At 40.0% G+C, this 23,608-nt stretch overlaps 1 protein-coding gene across 1 annotated transcript in view; it reads left to right on the top strand.

Moving 5' to 3' along the window:
• Window positions 1-23,608, top strand: part of DCC (DCC netrin 1 receptor) — an 824,140-nt gene that overhangs the window by 682,282 nt on the left and 118,250 nt on the right. Inside the window, exons 18-20 of the mRNA XM_075533227.1 lie at window positions 4,019-4,126; window positions 10,929-11,123; window positions 17,929-17,961. Coding sequence (XP_075389342.1) covers window positions 4,019-4,126; window positions 10,929-11,123; window positions 17,929-17,961 — 336 coding nt within the window. The remainder of the gene's footprint in view (window positions 1-4,018; window positions 4,127-10,928; window positions 11,124-17,928; window positions 17,962-23,608) is intronic.

Below are 23,608 nucleotides of genomic sequence, written 5' to 3'. Positions count from 1 at the left end.
TTGGTCCCCAAAGGAAAAGGCAGAGTGCCTCTGTAAGGACGGGAAAGAGCAGGATGACGGGCGCCACAAGCAACCGAAATCGACTACAACTTTCCATCTGACAATTGTTACCTTCCATTCGTGCACTTACGGAAGAAAGTCAAGTATAGGGAAAATTGTGTCCAAGCCAGAGAAACGAGTAGTAGTGTTTTTTCCCCTAATGGGCTAAGATGCTAATTATGGATGTTATATGGTGTTCAGCTGTAGTGGTAAAGGACCTGAAGCAGCACTTGGTGTAAGGGAAATGAATGCAGGCTACAGCTTTGAGAGAATTATAATACAGCAAGGTACAAGAGGAAGAGAATGCCTGAAGTTCAGTCACAGGAGCATGGAGCAACAGAAATTCAAGCAAATAACGCAAAGGACCCAATTCTCTCTGGAGAAATGAGAAAAATTTTTTTCACAAAGGAGGGACTATTTGAGCTGTGACTTGGGTGGCTCATTGCCCACCAGAACCTTCCAGAGGACAGGAGCAGCATGTGCAGGCACACGCAAGCATCAGTTTCCCCAACCACACCTGATTCCCTCGATCAATCCAACCCTCTTCATTTGGCTGTTTCTAAATAAACATCTATTTGAATTTCTCCACAGTTAAGAGGAAAGAGCCTTTTATGAAGACTGATCATTTCAAATTACATCCATAATCGCAAAAATCTTATGTTTGATATAATAACCCAGGCAAATTTGTAACTGTATTTTACTTTCTTATCTAGACTAGAAAATATTTTGAATTAATTCTTTTTAAAGAAAATGTTTAAATTAACTCTTTATGAGACTGCGTTTCAGCTCTGTGGTCTGGCTACGTCAAATCTGCTTTTCTTGCAAGAAGGCCCTGAGCTAGGGATTTCATCCACTTTGTTTATCACACCAATGTGTCCTCTTGACGGAGAGATCAACTACACTTGACCAGCAATTATGTGCTCACTGTTTCCTCCTCCTCCTCTTCCCTCTTCCCTGTATTTTCTTTCCCCTTTTCAATCTCTTCTCCCCCTTCTCTTGTTTTCTTTTTGCTTGTTTGTTAAGAGGTTGTAATTGCAATCACATGGCACTTTTGTTTGCTTTGAATCCTAGTGATTTTTTAAAAGGCACCAAACCCAAACCAAACTCACTGCTATTGAGTGGATGCCAACTCATAGAGACTCCATAGGACAGGGTAGAACTACCACTTTTGAGGTTCCAAGACTGTAACTGTTTAAGGGAGTAGAAAGCCACTTCCTCCCACTGAGCGGCTGGTGGTTTCAAACTTCCGATCCTTCAGATTACAGCCCAATATATAACCACTGAGCTACCAAGACTCCCTTCTAAGAACACAGACATTGGAAATGAAATGGTCTGGAAAATGGGGGTGATTGGTTTTCTGCTGCATTTGGTCTTATATGTGGGATGCTATTCCAAAAAGTGATTGGAGCCAGAGCATTGATAATGCTCAGATTCCACACAATAGACTGCAGGAGGAGCATCAAGGGAGAGCAGAGAGTGAGGATGAATTTAGAAGAAGGACTACGTTTTTCCTCCCTTGCCTTTTGGTACTCAAGCATTCCTAACTCAAGATAAAAAAAAAATTCTTCCAGGACCCAACCATAAAATACAAACACTGATGTCAAGCTAAATGTAAATGAACAGGATTATGGCTACTAAGCTTGGAGAATTGTGAGCTACCAGGAAGGAAAGCTGACATCACATTAACCATATCACTTTGTTTGTATTGAGTTGACTCTGCCTCAGGGAGACCCACAGGTGACAGAATGATGAAACTGTGCATGATCCTGCCCAAGCTCCCTGATCATCGGCAGTGGGTGCACTGTTGTGGCCATTGTGTAGTTGCTGCCACCTAAGGCCTCATTTCCAGAAGTATGTAGAACAACATTCTATCATGATCAGTGGGGTTTTCATGGGCTAATTTTGATAAATAAACCATTAAGGCTTTCTCCCAAGTCAATCTTCATCTGAAGTTCTGCTGCTACCTATCCACTAGAGGTGCCCCTGTCTGATGGTTGAAATGTGAGTGGCATAGTTTCCAGCATGGCAGCAACCTGCCAGCCACCGTAGAACCAACAGGCTGACTGGTTGTGTCTTTGCCATGTTGTTGGGAGGTAGTGTGGAGGCGGTTCTGATTCAGGGAGGCTCTACATACAACAGAACAGAATACTGCCGGATTGTGCATGTCAGAACAATCCTCACAATGGTCCTGTTTGGGTGACAGATAGTGAGAAAGCAGGAACGCGAGAAGGAAGCCTGGAAAATACTGAACTGGTTCAGTTTGCTGCCACTGTTAAAGTATGTTTAGAATTTCATTAAACATAATATGTGGGAGGGGGGAGTAGCTTTTAAGAAGGACAGTTTCATGCCAGAATAATACCAAGGTCTTGATGGATTCCTTACCTTCCTGTTTTTAAATATTTATTTGACGTGTCTTTAAAAGAAACCTAGTATTTACCTGGAAGGAAGATGCGATTTTCTAATCATAACCTATGACAGTCTGGGATGCTCACAGGGGAAGTTCAACCCTGTCCTGTAAGTCAGCCTTGACTGGAAGGCAGTGAGTGAGAGAATGAGGGAGTCTTTACCTCACCAAGATATTTTCACCTGAGTTTTAACTAATTTCTTTAGCCTTGAAGGCAATGCATCTTCCACCGGAGTCTAAGAGTTGTAACAAAATGTTGTCTCCTGGAGACAAATCAATCTCATGGAGTAGGTATACATTCCTTTGTTTGTTTGTTTGTTTGAAATCAGTTTATTGGGAGCTCATACAACTCTTATCACAATCCATACATCCATCCATTGTGTCAAGCACATTTGTACATTTGTTGCCATCATCATTCTCAAGACATTTGCTTTCTACTACATTTGAGCCCTTGATATCAGCTCTTTGTTTTTCCCCTCCCTCCCTGCTCCCCTGTTCTCATGAACCTTTAATAATTTATCGATTATTATTATTTTGTCAGATTTTACATTGTCCGACATCTCCCTTCACCCACTTTTCTGTTGTCATCCCTTTACAAATCTGGGTAGACCAGTGGCTGAGCAGTCCCTTGTTTGTAAGACGGTCCTCATATTTGTAGCGTAGAGGGCACTTGAAAGTGTCGCTTGTGCGTTTTCTCCTCTCATCATCACAGCTTCGGAAGTGTATTCGGGCTTCCGTTCTGAGCATCCTGTTTCACAAAAGGGCATGGATGGCAGAGGCAGCCCCAAATCCATTTGCAGAGTCTCCACATAGATGGTCTCCATTGGACGATTTCTGTGCACTCATCAAGGCTGTAGCTAATCTCACCCTCTGGTGGGGTGCCTGGGCGAGTAGATGGCCTCCAAGTGCTCTGTCCAGCCGAAGGAAGGGCAGTGTCTTTCTGAGGGGCTTGCCTCCTCGGCATGTGCTTGATGGAGGTCACGGTCCTGAGGTCAGTACAGAAGGCCGCATAGTCATGGGTCAGGCCCTATCAATTTGGCCATGACGGGCCTTGGTCTGAAGGCCCAGGACCAATCTTGTCAAGCTCTTCTAGCAAGGCACATGTCCCAGTCACGATCCCGTTCCTGCTTCTGTCATCTCACCTCTAACTGGGATGTATTGATCTTCCACCAAGAATACTTTTGTGACTGCTCCCTCCATGCTCCCACCACCCCCATTCTATTTATTTCAAATCTTAATTTTGAATCCTTAGATGCCCTTTCAGCCTCGTGCTAGTGGCCTCCCTCCTCCAGTTGATGTGTGTGTGTCCTAGTGCTTTGTCTTTGAAAACTTCATATTTGATTCAAAGCGATGGTTTCTTTTGTGCCCCCAAACAGAAGTCACTTAGCTTCCACGGAAAATCACTGACTTTTTTTTTCTTTTCTATTTTTTTTTCAAACCCTCAAAATAAATTTTCAATAGTGAAATAAACATGATAGGTTTCATGACCGATTGTGAGTGTCGGTGCCAGGATGAACAGTCCTACCAGCATTGGTTAGCTTTCACTGACGAGGCCTTGTCTTTCTCATCTCGTAGCCCCGACCTCTGCCCCCAAGGATCTGACAGTCATCACGCGAGAAGGGAAGCCACGTGCGGTCATCGTGAGCTGGCAGCCTCCCCTGGAAGCCAATGGGAAAATTACTGGTAAGCCTCTCAGCCGCATTGCCCAGCCTTGCCCAGCCTTGGCCTTGGCTGTGTGCTCTCGTGCTGGGCTAGCCTTTTGTGTTCCCTGTTCTCTCTCAGCATCTCCGTGGACCCCAGACCCTCTCAGATTGCTTCCCATCTCCTCCCACCCCTCACCCCGACTGTGGAGTTGTCTTTAGGGTGCATGTAAATCCACACAGAGACATATTTCCTTCAAGTTGCCTATATTTAAATTATGATAGCCCCTTTGTTTTTCCCTCTGGGCCGCACTTGGGCAACCGTCTAATGGAGTGCCCCTGAGTAGAAACAACGAACCAGAAGGCAGTTGTTTGGCAGTTATGATATGCAAAAGACATTTAATGACCACATACTTTTGCAGGGCACACAAGGAAGCAGTCTGTCAGGGGAGTTTCAGCTTTTCACTTAGCTCTCAGCACCTCATTGAAATCGTAAGGTTCAGAAAACACTTAATATTGACTGACAGAAATTGAACTTAATGAATATTTCACAGTGACAGACTTTATTTTGCCAAATATTGCTGATAACATCCATGCCTAATTAAAGCATCCTTTAGAAGCCTGTAATGTTAATTTAGTATGAAAAATATAATGGATTTCTATCAAGGATTTTGCATTTAAATGATCACTTTAGGCTTTTAATAGATGTCTCCATAGCATATAATTATTATGAAAAATATTGTATAATTCAGAGTGTGCACATTGTAGTCTAATTAACTGGAACCATTGGGTTAGGCACATGTCAGGCCCCCTTCCTTCCTTTCCCCCTTAAAGAAGTGAGCAGCACTGTTATAAATGACCAGAGTGATTCAGAGATAAGCATAGTCGTTCAGATGTTAACTAGTTTTAAGGGGTCTCCTCTCTGAAGGTGATAATATGAAAATTCCGAATGTGATGGAAATTTAGGGTGAGGACTTGTTTTTTCTAGGAAATTGTTCTCTGTACAATAGCACACAGAAATTTTATTTCAGCTGGCAAAAATATGGCATAAAGGAAAGCAGAATAAAGTCTTTCTGAGTCTCATCCACTCTGTTGTCAAAGTGCCTTTAAAGCCCAGAGTAGCTCATTCCAATTTTCTTTCTCTTTTTTTACTCCCTCCTCACATTGTCAGCATCATGATCTATTCCTATTGGCTCTGTTTCGGTATGTTGGAAGATTTTGCTTTGTTTATATGACTATTTTATTATGTTATAACCAGTCACTGATATGCATCTGGTAAATCAACAGATTGCATGTCTAAGCAGAAAACAGAAGAGAAGTTCTCTAAGTAAAAAAGAAGTCTGCAGGAAAAACAAAATACACATTTTTGTAAAGGATAAAATCAGTCATATCCTACCCAGTTCTCCACTCTCAACTTCAATAAATCTCTTCAAATTGTCACGAGAGCCAACAGAATGTGTTCTCCAACTATGAAAGGAAGCTTATCTTTGTTTTCTAAGAAAAAAAAGGAAGGTACATGATGAAATGCAAATGAGTGTGACAACAATATTCTGTCTGCCAACAACCAGGTGGGGGATGGGGGCAAATATCAGAAAACCGTGTACACATACCTTATTTAGAGTTGTGCATTCAATAGGTTGCAAAACTGGAAATCCGCCCACTTACTTAACATGGACAACCAAAACTAGAGAAGACAATGCTTCGTAACCTGTATAGTACTGATCCATTTTTTAAAAGCACGAGATAGAATTATTGTTGAGTTATATTGACTCATGGAGAATGAACACAAAGAACCCTTAAGAGGAATTCTGTCCTGTGTTCCTTTCATCACTTCAGTCAAGAGCATTCAGAGATCAGTATGATAACATATGATAAAATGCCCCACCACGAGATGAGGGCCAAAGCTTGTCTACACTCTGCCTTGACTGAAACGTACAAAGGGAAACACGTGTTCCTTCCGAGTCTGATGGGACATTTGGGTCCCTCGGTGGAGGGATGGATGTGTGTCCAAGTCCCCTTGGGATGTCTGTTTTACTGAGCCTTCACCTGTGTACCACAGACGAGTGAGGTGGTGAAGCATCCAAGCTGCTGAGATGGATGCTTGAGAAGTCTTTCAGCCTCCCTGAGCCTGGCTTTCTCACCTGGAAAATGAGACTAGTTATAGAACCTCTCTCATAATTGTTATAATAAAATGCTGTTAAATGTGCTTGTCAACAAACGATCTGTTTGAAATCCACGATGGGATGAAGCTTTGCTACTCTGTTTAGCATAGGACCCAGCTCATCAAGTTAGAAATAAGTTGGATCTGTAAAAGTGGAGCCTAAGAGAGAAAGAATGAAGGGGTCCAGGTAATTTCCGCTAATTCCAGTGCCTACGTGCTCTGGTCAGAAGTACAGTTTTAGAACTTAGACTGAGATGTTCTGAAGAAAAAAGTGGATCAGGCTCAAAACAAATTAAGCATTTATCCTAGACTAGGCATTCTATTAAGCACTTAGGTACATTTAGTGATCACATATTCCTATTATTTTATTTTTAAATGGAGAGAAGAAGATTTTCTGGGATACAAAATTGCCTAAGTTTAAATAAGCAGGAAGTAGCAGAGCTAGGGTTTTAAACTCAGGTTCACACACTGTTAAATTGGGCTTTTTTTCCTTTGCTCCAGCTTATCAGTATTCCAGTGGTCTCATCTGTGATTCGCATTTGATCTTTAATTTAATTGACCAGGGGAGCTTAGCCTTTTTTAAAGATCCCAAGTGGTTTTAATGTTCAGGCAATACTGTGAAACATTAGATTTAGCAATTGCTAAAGCACCCAACAGTACCATATATAAGCCATGGAATCAACATGGAGACAAAGAGAGGCTCAGGTCTATCATAGATCCAGTGTGTTTATCAGTACAGTCCAATCCTGAAAATATATCCTCTCTTTTTATGGCATTTTGGAATCTAGTCCCATTCTCCTTTCTTGAAAGTGTCTTCTCTCTTGACTTTTGCAAAGTCAAATGACCGCTTTTCCTACCCTCTCCCCAGGCTCTAGCTTCTTGCTTGTGGTTCTTTCTTTCTTTCACCTGTCTCTTAAATGTTGTTTCCAAGTGTGTACGCCATGTTAGTGACAGGAAGAAAGAAATAGCAGTAAGATACTGGCGGTAGCATGTATTAGTTACTCTGTAGAAGATAATGCAGTAGAACCGTCTAGGTGGTGTTTTACAAATGCATTCATCGGAAGGCAACATTGAGATAGACTGACATGAAGCAAGTTACCAGGCTAGTGGCACGGCTAGTGAATGTTAGAGCTATAGTTTGAGGTCAGGGTTTCTTGAACATAGAGCTTAGGATTTTTGATCACTGAGGAGAAAGATGATACAAAAAAATAAAAAAAGATGATGCCTTCTTTCCTCATCGACCTATCAATAAATTCCATGATCAGAATCCATTATTTCCAGATTAGAAGTTCTCATTTGGCCGAGCCCCTTGTTGGTAGGGAGCACACCGCATTTCTGGGTCTTCCCAGCACTGAGTCAGCTCACTGCCTTGTGAAAAGAACTCAGCATTGTATGGAAGGTAACGTGGAAAAAGACAGAAGATTCAACAGGTGGATTTGAACATGCTCTGAACACTGGTTTTGGATGACAACTACCTGAATAGAGTCAAAATGGCAGGTAGATAAAGTTACATTGTATATGAGGGGGCTTCTAAAGTTCATAGTAACTTTCTATTATCTGTTCATTCCATCTTTCAAGAACTCTCGAAGCCCCTGCCAATTTTGACAAAGTGATTCCAGTGTATGAGGCGCCCCACTAAGTCAATATTGCCAGAGAGTCTTACCATTTGTCATAGGAGATAATAGTTCATTCGTTAGCTGGTTGTTGTGCGTGACAAATGAAAACAAGGTGGAAAACGGTGGAGGAAGAGGATTGAGAAAGAAAATTGGATACAGAGAAAAAGATATGTAGGTACAGAAAGTTAGTGTGAGTAAACACTGAGTTTGTTCCAAGCTGTGGTTATGTAGAAATCTGCAAAGTAAAGTATTTAATGATGGATTTAAGTTCCTACAAATATAGAATACTTACATAGCCAAACCATGTTGTACACCTTCTGGACAGCTGACTTGTCGAGCTTTGGATGACATGATCTGTTTCTATTCTCCATGCAAGTTCTGTAATTTAAGAAGAATAATAAGAAAAAAGAATCGGGTTTCGGCACATCTATTGGAAAATGGCACAAATATAATTTGAAGATGTCAGAAGCTGGTGAATGATTGCATCTTCAGCTTTAGCTGCCTGAGACTAGACTGTCATCTGTAATTGCTTAATTGAATAATTTTTACCTCAGATAAAAGCATAATTAAAAAAATATGTTATTCCCATTTGAGAAATGAAGAAAATCTGAAAAACTTGTAGTTGGCATGCGAGGGGAACACAATTCTCTAAACTTCCTGGTTCATCATGCACTCACACCACTCTGTGAGAACTTTAACAATTTCATTAAATGTCGTGAATGTAAAACGTACATGCTTACAGGATAAGAGATTTCATTCAATGAATAAGTTTCAATACCTATTGTGTGAAGAATATTTTATTAGGTTCTTTGAGGAATACAAAAGTAATATAAAATATAGCTCAAGTTTCAAAAGAATGTTTTCATCCGATTGAATAGAAAAGACATACATATAATAGAACTAAATAATCTCACAGTATCAGGAGCTCCTTCCTCTTCATTGGATGTGCTTTTTGGGGACAAGAATGGAGACTGTCAGGCTCAAAAATATTAGGAGATTTTATTGGAGCCCAGTTATAAATGGGTGAACACCTCCCAAAATGGCTTTATCCACAAATAATTCACAATTTCTTTTAAATTGTACCTGATTTTAATGCTAACCGGAGGGAGAACTGATACAAACCCAGTATTCTTCATCTTGGTGTCTCTCTGGTCTGTTAGTATGTTATGATACTCATTGTTGCAATATCAAAATATATACGTAGGAAAGACTTCATTAAGTTTATGCAAAAAATCTATTATCTCTCATTACCGTCTTCCCTCAAACTTTTTGAAGGCCAGCCATGGAGATCCATTTGTTTGAGATATTGACTTAGGAAACCCTAGGGAGCCATTTTACTCCCTCTTGTGGCATCACTATAAGCTAGAATGGACTTAATAACATGGATTTGGAATTTTTTGAGCCCCCTTCTTTTCATATGCAATAACATCTTTTTATAAGCCCTAATGTCTTCAGGTGCCCTACCATGGGTACACATTTGTAGTAGCCTCAGGTACCACAGAATAAAACACTGCCCAGTGCTGTACCATCCTCACTACTACTGCCATGCCCTAGCCCTCGCTGCAGCCCAGGTACCACACCATCTGCTTTAGAGCCTTCTCCTTTCCTAAGAAGCCAAATTCCCTCCGTCGAGTGGATTCTGACTCACAGGGATCCTAGCAGACAGAGTAGAAGAGGCCCGTGTGGGTTTCTGAGATTGTCATTGTTTAGAGGTCTGGAAAAAACATGCCTTTCATTAGCAGCTGGGCTGGTGGATACAAACAGCCCAACTCGTGATGCCTAGGAAGCGACAAAAAGGAGCAGACTAGGGGGTGCTTGGAAGACATGCATGTGAGGGGAATGACGTTCCAAAGTGTGCCTACCTGGGCCTGAAGCCACCGCCCAATGGCCCAGACTTCCACTGCCCTCGCCAGATTTCCAGGAGCCCTAGTGACTCGCAGGGCCTAGAGGGCAGAGCAGGCCCTGGAACTGAATGCAGGACTTGCAGGGCCTAGAGGGCAGAGCAGGCCCTGGAACTGAATGCAGGACTTGCAGGGCCTAGAGGGCAGAGCAGGCCCTGGAACTGAATGCAGGACTCGCAGGGCCTAGAGGGCAGAACAGGCCCCTGGAATCAAATGCAGGACTCGCAGGGCTGCGCGAATGGAGTGCTGGAGGCGGCACTATGAGGTAAGCTCTGACTCAGGCCAGGGTGAAAGTGAAGTGGTTAAGCCGTAGGAATCCAGTCAATACTCAACCCCCTCCTCCCCGAGCTTTGTCTCCTCCAGTTCTGAGAAGGAAATCTTAAGTGGACTCATCACTGTGGTCGGTGGAGAAGCAAACCTTGGCTATAGCCTTTCGAGGACCATATCAAAGCATGGGTTATTAATATTTGATAGACTAGGTTGGTTGCATGTAGTTATTCAAACATATGTATTTGCTTAGTGACAGACTAGGGGAAACGGTATGGAATTTTCAGGATGCCAACAGAGGATCACATCCCGACTTTTCACCGACACGCTGGGTCACCTTGGGCAATTCCCTCTGCTTTGTAATCTGCAAACGGAGAGCAACACGGCCCCTGTCACCCTTGTAAAGTTATTACAATAATAGAAAATGATCATTTACGTTTATAACATTTTAAATGTGCATGCCATTGTATACTTTTCAGCCGATATTTATCAGATCGCACCAGCCAAAATAAATATTACTTATTTTCATTATTGGACCACAATGAAAATTACGAAGACTTGCTATCTATGTTTTATATTTTTCATCATGCTTATACGTTAGAGCCAACCATTAACCAGGATTTATTGGTAGGAGAAAGACTACATTTTCAAACGTGGCAGATATTTGTTATTTCTAATGGCCTATTCCACTTCCAGGTTCCGTACATTCAAATGGTATTTATCTAATCCTTACCATATGAATAAGACAGCTTCACATGCAAAATTGAATATGGTAGTTCATAGATTGTGAATGTACAATCATCATTGCTGATTTCACTTGGGAAGAATGGGTATTTGGAAGCAGCACGGCAGCATGCAAATCAGCGCACTCAACAAAGTCCCGTTCATCTTTTTATGCAGCTTACATCTTGTTTTATACCTTGGACAAGAACATACCAATAGATGACTGGATTATGGAAACAATCAGTGGCGACCGGCTCACCCATCAAATCATGGATCTCAACCTTGACACCACATATTACTTCCGAATCCAAGCACGGAATGCCAAAGGAGTCGGGCCCCTGTCAGATCCTATCCTCTTCAGGACTCTGAAAGGTTTGAATATGCTCTTATGGCCTTGTGGTTATAAAATAACTTTGCGGTCTGTGTTAGAAACTGTCCTTTGCCCTCTCTGTTGGCTAGAGCATATATTCAAAGTAAATGTACAATGTTCCCCGTTAGGGGGGGGGTTATAAGAATTGGATGCCTATGAAATTGGGTCGGAAGTTGGGCAAAGTGTGATGCTTACTGACGGGCTCACTTCTTCTACTTCACTGGTTACAGGAGAGGATGCCACAAGTGCTTGTTTGTGTATTGTTGGTTGGTTGAAAAGAAAATGAAATGTACCCTGTTAGGCTCAGAGTCAGCACATGAGAGAAAGAGTGATTGTGGTATATTTTCTGACATTACCACAAAGCAGAGGCAGTTAACCTGCCTGGTTCCAGGTGCAAGCCTTTTTGGAATGTTGTATTGATTTCTTGTGTTTGGGCTCCACTCAACATAAACTGAAACCTTTCAGCCATTTGTAAAAGAGTAGAACAATCAAATTAAAAAGCATTGAATTATTTAAATGGGCCTACTTTTGCTAACTTTAACTGTTTTCTTTCAGGAATCACTGTTCTACTATATTAAAACAAACCTGGATATGGCAAGACAGAAAAGTTCTAAAAAAGTTTAGGTGTTTATTTTATTGACCCAGGTTAGCAACAATGACAGAAAGAAAGACGGAAAATCAGACACTGTGATCGCTGGAATAAAAGTCCACAAGCTGAAAGGCATAGAAATTCCTACTCAACTTAAGGGCTCATAAAAAGAAAACAAAAGTCATAAAGAAAAATACTAAGGTTTAAGAATAGTGATAACATCAAAATAATTTTCATATAGGCCTTTCAGAGCATAGTATTATTTTTCTGAATGAAAATTGGTTTCAAGAGTCTCTATGATTAGGTCATTTAGAATAATTTGAATGTTCCATAATTGGCATTTAAAGATATAGAGTAAGGCATGGTTTATTGTTCTAAAGAGGAATAGCTTGGCTCATAAGCCGACATTTTGTCAGTATATCAGGATGAATACTTGACAGTGCATGGTGGCAAGCCCTGAGAAATTAAAACCACATGAATGATTGATATCTCATCGTGTTGTTTGCCAAGCTAACGGAAGAAATATTAGCATACTTCGATAGTCCTAGGAAAACTATCCTAATAAACAATGGACGTTTGAACCCGGATTAGTGGACTACTTAGAACAGTTGGAATCAACTCGACAATGTATGCATGTTTTGTGTTTTTTGTCTGTTTTTTGGTCATCTGAAAATCTGCCACAAATGAACCTTTATCCTAAGACGCATGTTGTTCTCAGTGACAGAGTCAAAGTTGGGAAAGAAGTAACTAGGAGAAGAGATAACATCCATCGATTTAGGTCTGGGGGACCTCATGTCTAAAACAAGTTTCACTCCAAAGAATCCACTGAAAGGAAACTCTGGGGGAGCATGAAGTGTAGCTAATGTTTTGTAAATGCTCCATCTTTATCTACAGACAAGCGCCAAATTAATTTCATGCTCGCAGTGTGTGCCAACTCAGAGATCTCAGGGAGGGTTTAAGATGACTCAAGGCATCCAAACGTATTAAGCAACAGACTGATGAGTTCTTACAGGATTCACAGGCCCAGATTGATAAGCATACTGTCAATTATTTAATGAACTCAAAAGTCCTTTTGGTACCATTTATCTTAAGTGCCATAAATTCATCTGATGACTTATTTGTAGAACTGAAGACTTGCTGAGTAAGTTGTTACTGGTCATACACAGTTATTTTTGAATACTTAATGTGAGTGATTAATATCATCTACTCTAAGTATAGTCCTACTTAATAATAATCTACTGGATTTTTAAAAGGAAACCTTCCTCATATGATAAAATAAGTTCTGATGTCTTGAGTGCATTATAAATTATACAGAAATATTGATATATACCATCAATATTAATAATCAACATTGTCCAGGCATGCATCTTACATGTTACCTACCATAACAAATGTTCTAAGGCAAATAGATAGCTCATCATAAGAGCTTTGAACCTACAATGAAATAGACTTATGTATAGACATAAAATAATGTGGTTGCTCAGAGATTTGAAGTGTTTACTTCGCAGAGCTGTTTCAAGACATGAGGACTCTAGTGTAGCAGAATATTCTTTTATTTGGCAGAGAGAAAGATTATATATATATAAAATCCTGAAGCTGAGGAAACTCCCAGTCGTCTATGGGACAATATGCAAGAGTTTTAATTGAAAATGAAGCCCTAGGGAGGTGTCCACAAGCTTTATTCTTTTATCCAGTCTTTGCAAGATGGCAGCATTATCTACTGCTATTTTGTCTAGGAGCCAACCAGACATAGGGTCACTATGAATCATTATGGACTATGAAAGCGATTTGAGTTGAGTTTATACTCACATATATATGATGGCATGTCTAATTTTTTTCTTTGCCATCTTAAGAGAATATTTAGTTTGACTCTATGACCACATAGGATTCTACTAAGACCCACTGCCCTCACCAGAACCTCCCCCAGGGTCTTATTAGTAAAGCCCCACACTATTGTACCATATGAGAGGAGGGATGTCTCTCTATTGCATGGTTTGTTCTTCAATAAAATAGGTTTCTTTATGTTGACCTATCCAGTAACTGGAAAAGAGAATGCGCCTGGCAGGATAGACCACAGAGTCAGTCCTGTGGAGGAGGGAGGTCATGTCCTACACCCCAAATATCATCTCAGCAGAGAAAGATCCACAGGATGTGAGCTCTTCTGAAATGTGCATTTTTTCATAGCCAGGGATTTTGCACAGAAAGCTCAATAACAGCATACAAAGAAGGCCTCATCTTCAAATTCATTTCAGATTGATTTCATCTTCAAAATAATATACCCAAATCTGTGATTTTTCTTATTAAATTATGAGAAACACTATCTCTAATCTAACAGAACTATTAGAATCTAATTCCCTGTTTGGAAATATCCTTCAGTGGATAACCTATCTTGAGACATTCAACATTTCTCACATTATCTACAGTCCAACTTTTCCAATAAAACAAAATATACACTTGAGGATGGGGTTGTCTACTATAACACTAATTATTTGTCACTGGCTAAAAATAAAGCTCCATAGGCTGTAAACAGTGACTGGCAGATGATTACAGACAGAGGGAGATCAATGAATGGAGGGAGCCAGCTTCTTCTTCCTTCTACCAGAATGTGAGCAGTTCTCTCCTAAATAAGAAATTCTGAGTGCGGAAGTGTCTCTGGTGTGTCTTGTTGTGATAGCCAAGCCTTTAAACTTCTTGGAGAGCTTAGACGTGCACAATCCAGAAATAACATTCCTTATTCCTGCCGGACACCTGAAGGGTAGTTCCTACAATATAGTGACCCTTGAACATCCACCTGAGGAGGATCCCAAGGAAAACCCGGTGCTGTCTGTGAACTACATATAATGGAGTTGCCCATTGACAGCACTCTTCATTACCTTTCCCTCGCCATCAGAAAATGCGCTTTGAGAAGCTATTAGTCTTCAATGGAAACAGGGAGAAAAAATCCATTTAAAATGTAAAATTTTATGAATAGGTTAGGCTAGATTAGAAAATCAAGTGAACACACACACACACACACACACACACACACACACATATATATATATATATATATATATATATATATATATATATATATATATATATATATATATATATATATAGCTTTTTTCAATGAGCCTTCCAGAGTTCAAAAGTTCACTACTACTACAGAGTTCAAAAGATAACTTTCCTGGAATATCATTTTCATAGAATCTACCAACATAGATATTTAAAATGAAAATAACTAGTTGATCTTGGGATTTGAAATCCTATGATGTAATGTGTTCATCTGAAAAAGGCTTTTGTTCACAGCATCCGCGTTTTAGTCTTTTTTTTTCTGGACATACTTTTTTTTGTGCTCTTACTCTCAAAAAAGTAGACTGCCACTTGTAGAAGAACATAAAATTTTAAATATTTTATAATTAATAGCACTGTATTTCGTATGTAGAGATGATCGTGCCTACTGAAAGACTGACTTGTTAATAGGTGTATTTTTTCCTGCATGAATTAAACTCACTATAAAAGAACAAAACTCACTAACATCGAATCTATACTAACTCACAGCAATACTATAGAGAAATGCACTTGTGGGTTTCTAAGACTAGCTCCTTATAAGAGCAGAAAATCTCATCTTTGTCCCATGGAGTGCCTGATGGTTTCAAACTGCTCACCTTGCCATTAGCAGCCCGATTTGTAATCCACGATGCCACCAAGACTCTTCAAAATGTGAACTAGAAACTATGAAACTGGCAAGCGCTATATCATAACTATCAAGTTTGAGTTCCATTAGCTGAGTTGAGTCTGCCAGAAAACTCAACAGTCACGGACAGTAGAAAGCATTGCCTTCCAGTCGATTCTAGCTCTGAGCAAGCTTGTGGGACAGAGAACTGTCCTGCAGGCTTACAAGGCTATAATCTATAAGAAAAAAGACTGCCTCAGTTTTCTGACAACCAGCTAGTGGTTTCCAAATACCTATAAGTTAGCAGTTAAGAGCTTAACCTTGGTTCCTTTCAAGGGTTCCTTTAAAGCGGGTCTTCCAACTAGTTCACTCTGGTTCTACTCCCAGCTGAGATTTGTGCATTCCCATTCTTCTATACTGAATTAGAATCAGCATTGAACAAGATCCTTCACTCCTCCAAATACATTTCTTGCAAAGGATGGTTGAGATCATTCTAATCAAGAGAAACAGACTTTAGCACATCATCTCCACCAAAGTCTATACTGATCAAAAAAGCACAATTTCTAAATAGTGATCATATCAGAGGTTTAGTTCTTCGATAGTTATGTTTGCTTAACAAAAAAGGCACCTTTTTGAAGCTTAGAGGTATTACAATGTTGAAACAATAATTCTAAGACCATTACTCATAACTCATCTGAAGTTGACAACTTCTCAAGGTGTCATGATGTATCAGGTTGTTTAGATTGTCCTATACTTATGAGAGAACTATGTTGGTGCAGAGGATAAAGCCAGTTCTTGGGAGGAAGAGGAAGCAGTTTACTTCGGGAATAATGCAAGTACTGTGATAGAGCCTTAGCCTACCTGGCCCAATATTCCTCTCTCAACAGCACTTTAAAATATTAGTACCAGGGATTCATCAAAGACAAAATGAATGAAAGATAATTTTGCCCCAGGGGGATGATCTATAAAAATTTCCACCATAAATTACCAAGGCGATTTTTAAATGAAGCCAAAGGCAGAGAAAAACAAAAATCAAAAATATAGATTCCGGAATGGGTTTGGAGTTTGTACTAAGTCTGGTCTCACATGAATTCCTAGCTCCAATGTAAGAATAATTCATTCTTACATCATGGGCCTGCTCAATACCCACCCTCCGGAAGGGAACACAAACCTATGGGTGTTGGAGCAAAGTGTGGTAGATAAATTAGATGGTGCCTGGCTAGGGTCTTAAGGGCTTGTTTCCGAACATGCAGCCATCTAAGTGAGATGTCAACTAAGTTCACCTGGAGGAAGCACACCAGCATTAGTGACTGAAGAATTGTAACTCTTATAATCTGAAGTGGAAGGAGGGAATAGTATTAGAGTCTAAGTTGTGAGGATCTGATTTGCAGAAGGCTATAGATGACAGTGGGAACCCAAGATGCATTTGTAAGGTTCACATAGGAAATAAGGCCCTCGTGGTTTCCCTCTTTCCATAATAGAGGGATAGGAGAAAAGTGTTTACCAAATAGAGTGCTTTGGAGATATAACTATAAAAGTTGCAAATTATAAACCTGCCTTAAGTAGTGAAAATCGGATTGATTCCCCTCTGATGCACATTAGGCCTGATCTGGTTTTCAATCGTGTCTGTGTTTGGTTTGTTTCTTGTTTGTTCATATTGGAGCATATCTCAGATGTGTTGTCATTGGGAGTGACCCTCTTGAATTTTTGTTATATAGTTTTCTGTTCTTTAGTATATGATACCCAAGATGGATGAACCTGTAGGGACAGCAAGTAGAATAAGGGTTTCTGGGAATACAGTCGTGGGAGGTGGGGGTGGGGATAAGGGGTAGTAAAAGGCAGCTATGTCAAGGAGTTACAGAAGGAAAAAGAATGTTTTGAAGCTGATTGTGACAGAAATTGTACAATACTGCTTGATGTGATTAAACTATGGAATAATATCTGTGTTGATTCCCAATAAAATGGTTTTAGTATAACAATTTTTAAAAAATACACTCAGAAAACCTAAGGAGTAGTTCTACTCTGTCCCACAAGGTCACTATGAGTCAGAATAAAAGAAAGTAGGCTTTGAGTTGGGTCTACTTAAGACAAAAACTAACCAAACGCCCTGCCATCAAGTTAACGCCGACTCACCCTAGAGAACAGAATCGTTGTAGGGTCACCTAAGCTATTTTATCATTTTACTTTATCCAGGTGAGAATGTGTTACGTTCCCTTTTTGAAAATACCAGATACAATGAAATCGCATCCTTAAGGGCTTGCATTTTTGCATAATGATTATTCTGACTTTATGTTTAAAGGACTGTGATTAACAGTGCGTATTTTAGAATGCATTTATACAAGCAAGATGATGTTTTTATTTTATTCCTCCAACTTCTGTAACAGAAATCATTCCATGATTCTTTGATTACACGAAGCCGCAATTCCTTATCAATTTTATTTCAGTAGGGCATTGATCTGCGTATGACAATTTATGAACAGAACTGTTGATTTGCTGTGTCAGACTGTTTGCTGGGAATTGTCAAAGTCAAATAATATTATTTCTTTTTTTTCTCCCACAGTGGAGCACCCCGACAAAATGGCTAATGACCAAGGTATGGTGGCTCAATCTGTCATTTCCCCCTACTTAAATCACTCCTATCTGTTAGACATGTCAGCCATTACTTTGTATTCCTCCTTTCACCTGGGCCATACACCTGATGGAGCAGAAATTGGCGTGATAATGAATCTTGTTAATGAAGTTCTGCTTGGCTGAGGCTGTGGCTCTGATAGGGAAGATGTAAATTTACTTGAGAGGAAATTGTTTTGTCTCTATTCTGAAGGACCAATTAAAATGTCAAGCTTCTTCGGATGAAATAAATTTTTAGTCTCTGTCTGCACTTCTGAATAATTCACATTAAGTATAATTAAGCTCAGCATAATTTTCAAGCTGCTCTTGCACCCTTCCATGAGCTGTGGATTAACGTTCTGCAGCTCAACAGAGAAAATCCATAAATCAGGTGTGCTTTTCCGCCGCAACGAGCGGCTTTTAGCAAACAAAAACAAAGTTGGGTCAACTCTTTTTCAGGGCACTATCATTCCTCAATTTAAGCCTGAAAGATTTTCATTCAATGACTCAGATGCTGGTCTGACTCGGAGTAGTTTATGCTCTGCCCCTTCTTTTACTAAAAGCTGATTTATGTCGAGAAATAAGGATTATTTGGTGAAGCACAAAATGGAGATGAGTGAGCACTATCTTAGGTAGACATGAATTCAGAATCACCATGATTATTACTGTTATGCCATGAACTAATATTGATATGAGGTAGACTACTTGGTAAACTAAGATTTGATTCTCTGTAGATTCGGATGATCAGTAGACTACTAAGGGAGACAAAGGATGGTTTGTGAGTTTTTACTATTGTTCTGATATTATATTTCAGGAACGTTAGGGATGGGAAACACTGGTTACTAGTATAGTCAGGATCCTCAGTGTATGGCAATTCAGAGTCTATAACTCTTGTACTTTGTCTCCTGTTTTGAGCATCTACTGTCACAGAACTCATTTTCAAACCTCGTGTGTCAGAAGACCCATGTTCTGAGATTCAGGAAGGGGCATTGTTTAAAAACTCCAACATGACGCTTAACTTGTGACAAAAAACGCATTACTCAATAGATTCCCATTTGCTTCTGGGTTCTTTTCAGATTGGCTTAATTTAGTGGGTTTTGTTGTTGTTGTTTTTGATACATTTTAGTTAATTGCTTTGTTTAAGTGATCTTTCTAAGTACCATGTGTATTTTGTCAGTTGATAATTTTATTAAAAAATGAGTAAATCATTCCCTACTCCCCCTAATTATATCATATCCATGGATGTTGATCTGAATAGCTTTTGCTTTTCATATCTACTATGAAATCAGATCAACTACTAGGAGCACAAGGAATTCCCTAAAATGTGTCCAGGGTCTGAATATATTCATATATTTGGACAATTATTCTTTTACTCTATTTAATATTACATAGAAAGATTTCATCATATAGTCTGCTACTCAGTGTGCTAAGCAATCATTGCTTATATGCACTTTTCATATTGAGAAGTTTCAAATTTTAAATCAAATAAATCACTTGTATACTCAAGGGGGCTGATGGCGGATGATTGAATGGATGTACAGTACATAAAATCTTTAGACTCTTACAAAGAAAGCTGATAAATTACACTACAGGGGAGCTGATAGAAATGATGAGTGTATTAGTTCCTCACGTGAGGGGAGCTAATAATAGATTTATAGGTTAATGGATACATTGGGTAGTATAAGATAAGACCAAAAACCCCACAAAAATAAACAACCCAAAACAGTTCTGTATAAACAAAATCCGTTTTCTGGGTTGACAGCCAAGTGCATTGATAAATAACCCAGATTAAACAACCTTCGCATGTTGATAAAAATAATAGGAACAAGTTATTCTGAATGCTTCCTCTGCCAGTACATTCAGAATAAGGCCCGAATTTCTGCTGAGCGAAAAATGCCTCTTAGGAAAGGTTTGGTACCGTGGGTCAGTTACCCTTATAGAGATGAATCCTAAATAGAGAATCAGGAGGTGGCATTTGTCAGAAGAATAGACACGTTCTGATTTTTCTCTGAAAAGTATTAGAAGGGAGAAGGGCATCATACTTAGCAAGGCAGAGAGTGAGCAAAAAAAAAAAAAAAGGTGTGGGGGAAGACCCGCCAGTGAGTGCACTGATGGAGGCCGATGTCGAGGCTGTCCTGAAGGTGGCGCAAGACCAGGCGGCGCTGTGTTCTGTAGTGCAGAGGGCTCTCTGAGCCGCACAGAGCCCACAAGGCCAAACAACTGCAACGGTCTTTGCAGGGTCTTGTCGTAAATGATTGCTCGGGAAATCCAAGACTGGCTGTGAGAATTAGAGGTGGAAACAATGACAAAAAATTTAAAAAGTTAGATGGAAATCAGGTCTGATTTGGAGAAAATTATTTCCTTTGACTAATATTAAAATTAGCATGGAAATGCTAAACAGTTTCCACAGACCTCTTTATTGGATTGCATTTTCCTTTCTTCCAACTGTTTTCCAGCTTTTTTGTTATCAACCTAGTCTTCAGTCCCTCTATTTGTTGCCATGCAACACCTTGCTCCGTGTCCTAGGCATTTCTCTAGCCTATTTTAGGAACAAAGTGAATAGTAAACTTGACAATAACTCAAGGAGAAGACAGATTGACCAATTAAACAAAAACATTTTGGAGGGCAGGTTAGGGTAGAAAAATTACTTGGGCTATGCCAATTGAAAAATAGAAGGATCTGTTTTAGATCTTTAATGTATAAATCTTGTCAATCTGTGTAAGTGTTTCTGAAGGTAAAACTAACCCTTATCAAATACTTAAGCAGCGAACATTGCGCTAAGAGCCTTGCATGTATTGGGTCTTTTAAGCCTTATAACAATATTAGGCGAGGACTCTCATTACTATCATCATATTCATTGTATCTGTGAAGAAGTCGTAGTTTATGTGATTTTTCTGTACTCAAGAAACGAATCCGTAGAAAGGCCCTAATGCAAACCCAGGTAACCGTGGTCCAAAGCTAGTTAGCTTAACTAAGTGTGTCCATCACATGTTCTTTGGTCAATATGTCCTTATACAGCCACACACATGTATTTGACACAACTGAGCCTATGCTGCATTTGAAGTTGTGTGGAATGACATGGCCCTTCCTCTCCCATCTTTGTTAATATTCTGAAAAAGAAGGCAAACAACTCTTAATCTGAGGTCGTTTTGTTCGTGGGAAGCTCAAGGGTGAACATTGAGGCTAAGTGTATGATTCTGACCACTCTTTTGAACCTCAGAAACACAAATAGGATATGCAGCTGCCTTCAAAGGGAACTGAACTCACCTCCGTGGCTCAGTGTTTCAGCCAAGGAACAGACAGGTCTAGAAACAGAGCAATTATACCAGTCAGGTATGCACACCTTAGGGCAGTGCTTCTCAGCCTTCCTAACACCACGACCCTTTCCTGCAGCTCCTCATGTGGTGGTGACCCCCTCCAACTGTAAAATTTCCATTGCTACTTCATCATTGTAATTTTTCTACTGTTATGAATCAGGCGACCCTGTGAAAGGGTCATTCGACCTCCAAAGGGTTTGAAACCCTCAGGTTGAAAACCATTGCCTTAGAACAATCAATTATTTGAAATCAAAAGGACGGCATTTACCCTAGGACAAAGTCCTGAGAGGTTAGGAAAGAAGGAATCATTGAAATTGGGACACATGGAGGCAGTGGGATACGTAGCATTACATTGTGGTGATTGCAATCAATGAGATGAAAGAAAATGGGTATGTGTTGTTGAATGAAAAACTGATCTGCCCCATAAAGCCTTCATCCAGTTTACAGTGAATGTGTTTTTGTTTGAAAGGAAAGCTGTTTCTTTCCCTCCTCTGATCTTGTTCCCATTTTCCCCCAGATACATAAACAGAAGGAAAAGGTTTTTCCCAAGGGCACACACAGAGATGTTGGCAGAGTTGGAACCCAAACAAGTGAGGGTGTGTGCCTATGAGACAGTGTGCAGTGTCCCCATGCAGATTGCTCCTCTGCTGAAGATGCAGCGTGCATTCTGCTGCTCTGAAATCAACTTACACCTTAAGAGCTGCACAAAGAAACATCATAGACAATCCCTTTGTTTTGGGGGTGACATGGAGTCAAGCTATAACTATGACATATGACTACATCTTGAAAGAGATTATTAGGTCAACTTTTAATGTGAATTGATTTTTTTTTTCGAATCCTGCTCTTCCATTTAACATCCAAATGTTTGGGTGTTTGTTTGTTTGTTTTCACGTTGAAGGGTCTGTAGGCGTGAAAATCAGTATTCTTAACAGAAACACAAATGTTTGCAATGTCATATGTGTTTCCAAGCTTGTCCATTGTGGCAAAAGAGTAGGTGCAGTGGCAATAATAAAGCATATAAATGAGAGCAAGGTTCTTTTTGAAATGACCTGTATCTTTGCTCAGATGAATCATAAAGAAAGTACTTGCTCCAAGCATTCAGAAGAGTCTTCTCCACAGCCTTCAGAGGGGGGTGACTAGAGAGTCTAGGCCTGGGGAAGAGACATAAATTCAGTTTATAGACAATTTATAGATCTAGAAGAAGAAGACCTGATGTGAGCAGCCTTCCCAACAGGGAGAGAGACTGACTCGCTCTGAATTACAGCCATGGCTGGTAGAGGTTGACATGCCCTTAGTTACTCCATCTGTGCACTAAGGGCCCTGGAGTAGAATTAGAGACCTTACCTTCTGGTTTAGTCCTGCTATGCAGTATGACTCTGGCATACCTTTTCTGAGCATCCTTACCTGTAAAACTGAAGTATTTATCCCAAATGATCTTTGGTTCCTTTTGAAATCTAAAATTCTTTGGGTTTGGTATTAGAGTTCAAATAGTCTTTACATAGTGGAGTAACTCACATTTACTGCCTGCCTACCATAGGCCAATCACTTTTCTATTCACTTTCCATGTACGGCCATGGCTGTATTGAGTTTTCATATCTTGATGGATATTGAAAAGTAGGCCCAGGTTAAGACTTCCCAAAGCTTCACTCTCTTTAAGTGGATAGGCTGTTTGAAGCTCCAAAAGAGACCCCGATTTCAAATATAATTTCATATTTGAAACGGAGAGCATTTATTAAGTCTTAAAAGGGGGTAAACAAAGACACATACACATCATCCAGATGAAGGCGGCCATTAGCACAGGATCAAAATGGCTTCTGGAGATTCACAGTAGGGGCACTAGTTAAGGAAGGCATGCAACAATGGGAATTAGTTAAGGAAGGCATGGAACAGTGGGAACTAGTTAAGGAAGGCATGCAACAATGGGAACTAGTTAAGGAAGGCATGCAACAATGGGAATTAGTTAAGGAAGGCATGCAACAATGGGAATTAGTTAAGGAAGGCATGCAACAATGGGAACTAGTTAAGGAAGGCATGCAACAATGGGAATTAGTTAAGGAAGGCATGGAACAGTGGGAACTAGTTAAGGAAGGCATGCAACAATGGGAACTAGTTAAGGAAGGCATGCAACAATGGGAATTAGTTAAGGAAGGCATGGAACAGTGGGAACTAGTTAAGGAAGGCATGCAACAATGGGAACTAGTTAAGGAAGGCATGCAACAATGGGAATTAGTTAAGGAAGGCATGCAACAATGGGAATTAGTTAAGGAAGGCATGCAACAATGGGAACTAGTTAAGGAAGGCATGCAACAATGGGAA

This window comes from Tenrec ecaudatus, chromosome 15 (assembly GCF_050624435.1).
Source record: "Tenrec ecaudatus isolate mTenEca1 chromosome 15, mTenEca1.hap1, whole genome shotgun sequence".
NCBI classification, from domain to species: domain Eukaryota; kingdom Metazoa; phylum Chordata; class Mammalia; order Afrosoricida; family Tenrecidae; genus Tenrec; species Tenrec ecaudatus.
This window is presented reverse-complemented; position numbering and strand designations above follow the sequence as displayed.